This window comes from Tauraco erythrolophus, chromosome Z (assembly GCF_009769465.1).
Source record: "Tauraco erythrolophus isolate bTauEry1 chromosome Z, bTauEry1.pri, whole genome shotgun sequence".
NCBI classification, from domain to species: Eukaryota; Metazoa; Chordata; class Aves; order Musophagiformes; family Musophagidae; genus Tauraco; species Tauraco erythrolophus.
This window is the reverse complement of record NC_141496.1, coordinates 76,595,378-76,599,439: the sequence shown is the minus strand read 5'-3', so window position 1 is coordinate 76,599,439 and position 4,062 is coordinate 76,595,378. Positions and strand designations below refer to the sequence as shown.

General features: G+C 38.9%; 1 protein-coding gene across 1 annotated transcript; it reads right to left on the bottom strand.

Moving 5' to 3' along the window:
* Positions 1-609: 609 nt before the first annotated feature.
* On the bottom strand, positions 610-3,420 carry LOC147526474 (protein FAM240C-like). Its single transcript, XM_086629961.1, has 2 exons — positions 3,275-3,420; positions 610-742 (listed from the first exon to the last, which is right to left on the bottom strand). Exons 1-2 carry the CDS (start codon positions 3,418-3,420, stop codon positions 610-612), a joined length of 279 nt encoding a protein of 92 aa, XP_086486087.1.
* Positions 3,421-4,062: the final 642 nt, after the last annotated feature.

The following is a 4,062-nucleotide window of genomic DNA, read 5'->3' as shown; positions in this document are numbered from 1 at the left end:
CCATGAAAACCAAAATCCTTTGCTCTGCTCATTTAATGATTAAGATCTGTAAATTTTCTTATACGTTGTTCAGAAAAGCTCACTTTTTTTTCCTGATTCTGTTAAAGAATGCATTTCCTCCTCTGTCCAGCTGATCAGACTAATCCTTAACTCCCTTCACTGTGGCTCATCAAGACAGGCAGAACAGCTTATATCTGCATTAAGCCAGACTCTGTGAGCTCTGTAAATGGAAATGTGCAATTTCACATGCAGCCGTCTGAATGTATTATTCCTGTTAAACAAGCGATTCTCTTTCCTAGAAATATGTTGTTGTCACTCGGAAATGCAGAGTTACATAAGAAAGTCCTGCTGCATCGCAGTAGTAATATATCATGGAGAATTAAAGGCGTCTGCTTCTGAATTATCTCTTTGCATTTTTTTTCGAGATTATGTCCTGTGGCCTTATTCTTGCACTGAATTTCAGCAGAACTTTATTAGTAGCTCTAGCAAATAGCCTGGAAAAGGACCAGATTCTGACCTTTTGCTTGTCCAGCAGTGTAACTGCTGGTTTATAGGTGCATGCAGGAGGTCAGAGCCAGGCTCAGTGCTTTCTGTGTTTTCACAGTAACTTTAAGCAGCAGTTTTATCCGGCGAGGGAAGAGCCTCGATGGACAGCAACGTCATCTGTTCTTTCTGCATTTTCGTGTGCTCCTGGACCTGTCTTGCTCGGCCTTCCAGCCGCAGAGTCCATTCATGGCGCAGCCTGCAAAGAGAGGACAAGGGCTTAGCAAGTGCTGAGCCAAATCCTTCAAATACATCCAGGGCTTTTCAGCAGAGTTGAAGCTTTCCTCTCTTTCATCACCACAGCACTTGTCCCGTATTTATTTACCATCCACACATCTCTCTAGTTTGCTACACTGAGAATGCAGGGGAGAAAGGGATAGTACTGATGCTATCAGTGGGTGACATTGCTGGATTCCTAGTGAGTCAAACAACTGCTGAAATACTGGCAGTGTGAAGAGCTCTGTTTTTTCCTCTGGGGTATTCTCAAAGCCACAGAGAAGTACCTTCTACCCAGTAAGGTCATTCAATGTGTAAATTAAAAAATACAATTACACCCCTACCCACCGAGTTTACTGTAAAGCGTGGTGGAGAAGAGAAAGCAAAACTTTAAATATGTTCATTTGGGTTTACTCTGAAGAAAAAAAAAAGAAAAAAAATGTAACCTGTTTGTACCCAAAATCTCTGCGGGCCTTATATGTGTTTACTGAAAGGAATTGATGTCATGTGCAAGAGGAGCCACATAGGTTCAAGACACAAGTATAATACAGACAGAAGAGAAAATCACTAGGGACCACTGCAGGATATTGTTAGCTGGGTCATTTTGCAAAGGAAATGGTGTTATGAAACACCAGACCCAGCAATGCTATAGGATTAGATATCATATGGTAATGCCAAATATATCATGGAATATATGAGTTTTTGTATTACATTTGGTGTGTTAAAAAGAATAGCAGCCAATGATTTTGTCTGAGAATGATTTAGCAGTAGCTGTTTCACAGGGATGCCTGTGTTAGTTTGGCTTCTGGGTTTGATTTCAGATTGTTTTTCAAGCTTTTCTTGTTTGGTTTACCCTGTCTTGGCATCACTATTTTCTTATGCATATAGTTAAGCCTCAAAAAATCGGTGCAATTAGTTAGTAAAAATTTGCCATTGAAAACACTGGTGTTCCTTGTCAACTAGTGTCCCAGGTGTCACAGAGGAAGCACTTGCCTATACTTAGAGCCGTCTAATTCTCCTAGGTGTCACTTACATGAGGTAGTAGACCTGTAGATTTTGTAATGACAATGTCTATTACCTCATGAAAGCATCTTTTTTTTCAAATTAGAGAACAGTTTGTCAACAATTTGCGCTTTGGTCAAGTGGTCTTGAAGGAGCTTGCTTGGGTCTATTTCGGTTGTGACCAATCTGTTAAGACATATTGAATATGTAAGTATAAGACATATTCAAAGTTCTCTTGCTGCTTTTTTTTTTCTTTTTGATTCAGAGAAGATCTTATGAAAGCTTTTAACATTTTATATGTGTGAAGTTAAAAATATTATCCACACTTCTAATTGCAATTGGTTTGCGATGTCTTCTTGTGGTAGTTTTTTGTGAAGCTAGAGTGACGAATGTTTCCAGTGCATCTGAACTCTTTCCTGGATTTTATTAGACATGTTTTCTCTCCAGAAACTTGGTGATTCGGGTTTGGGAATATTACTGACTAGCTGGAGTAGGATACTGGGAGCAGGACTGTTTACATCTAACTCTGATGGCACAAAAGGCCTTCCCAGATCTTGATTTCCTCGTCTTTAAAATGACGATAATAGCTTCCTTCTTGGGCACTAAGGTCAGAGTACCTGGATTTTTATTTTTTTAAGAAACAGACCTTTACAGTACTTTCCATTTTGTTGAAGTCGAATTAATTTATGTTAATATCCCAGTTTTGAGGAAAGTTTATGCAGGAAAACATTTGCCAACTTCAGGAGGCAAGCCCACCAGAAAAACATGAGAGGCACGGGTATTTCTTATCCTCTCTCCCTGTCTGTTATTAGTCAGGGGAGTCACATGATGTGTGGGAGACCTTCATTCAAACTCCTGAGGTGCAAAAAGTTGAACTATTTGAAGCAGTCTACCACATTGATGCAGAGTATCTGTATCACAGTCACAGATCTTTCTAAGTGGTGCCTGTTATTTTATACTGCTTTGGGAAAAAAAAAAAAAAATTGAGTAGCCTTATTTTTCATCTATTGTATAACAGGAATGCTTATGAAATGTGTTTCATGGCACAGGAAAATCTTATTCGACTGTTTCTATCTTTGGACTTATATGACACAAAGGGCTGTTAAATGTGATAAAGATACTATGGATTTATTTATGCTGCACGTTGAAGGAGTTGTTTGCCTGTCCCTTTAATGTAATACTGTTTTATTTGTTTATGTAGCTGTACCAATTTCAGGCTAAAATTCCAATATTTTCTGGTTGTCACAAGCCATAGTGCCAAGGTGCTTTATTTTTACATGGCTGTGCTCCAAAGCCTTTGAAGAATGCTCATGAGGTTCAGGGGTGAGGGGTGTCTGAATTTCCATGAGAAGAGCCATGGAAATATGAGTAAAGCAGCTGTGAGAGGAAAAGTGCCAAAGATCCAGAACACAATCTGTGCTATGAATAAAGCAGTACAATAACGGGTTACCTTATTTTAAAGCACGTGATGACATGCCGTGCTGTCTTGTGCAAAAGAAAAAATACCACTTACTTGTTCAGGGCACTTTTGCTTAACCTGGACTCTTCACCTTCTCGTTGCTTAGTTTGCTCTTGGATGACTTTTTCCCAGAAGTTCTTCAGCCCTTCTGCATCATGACCACCCATCTTATGGCGTCTAAAGTTGGTATGCTTGCTCATTTTCTGAAAAGCAATTTGGAGGTCAGAGCAGTCAGGAGCTCAACCTAAGGCAGATACTGTATTGCTTATTCCTTTTCTCATCAAGTGATATTAAAATAAAATATGTTGCCTGAGAAAAATAGGTAACTGATGCTTACTCTGCCTTGAAGCAAAATATAAGGCATTGAAACAGGCCTTGGGTGATAGCTAAGTGTATTTTTGATACTGAGTAATGACTATGCATAGCACAGTTCACCGAAATATTGTGGAGGCTTCAGTACGTGTGAGATTTTAAGTGGTTTTGGAAAAAACTGAGGAAAAATACTTTCAAATACAGTGCAATTGTCACTGAAGTTCAGATGAGATGTTGTGCTTTCCCTTTTTCTGCCTCCTGTAGTTTCAAAGGAGATCATAGATGATTGTCATCCAAGGGAAATATGTTGCTCTTAAATGATTCCTTTTACTACTCCAAATGATATCAAGCACAAACTATGCAGGGGAATCACAAATTTAAACTTGAAGCACACAGAGTGCAAAGCCCTGGGGAGCTTGTTATGGCGTTGTTCTTTAATTTATCAAAATTCAGTTTTAAGTACTGTTAAAAGTAGAGCTCATTAAAATGTAGAGATGAGTTCCAAAAAATGAGAAAAAGGACAGAAATGA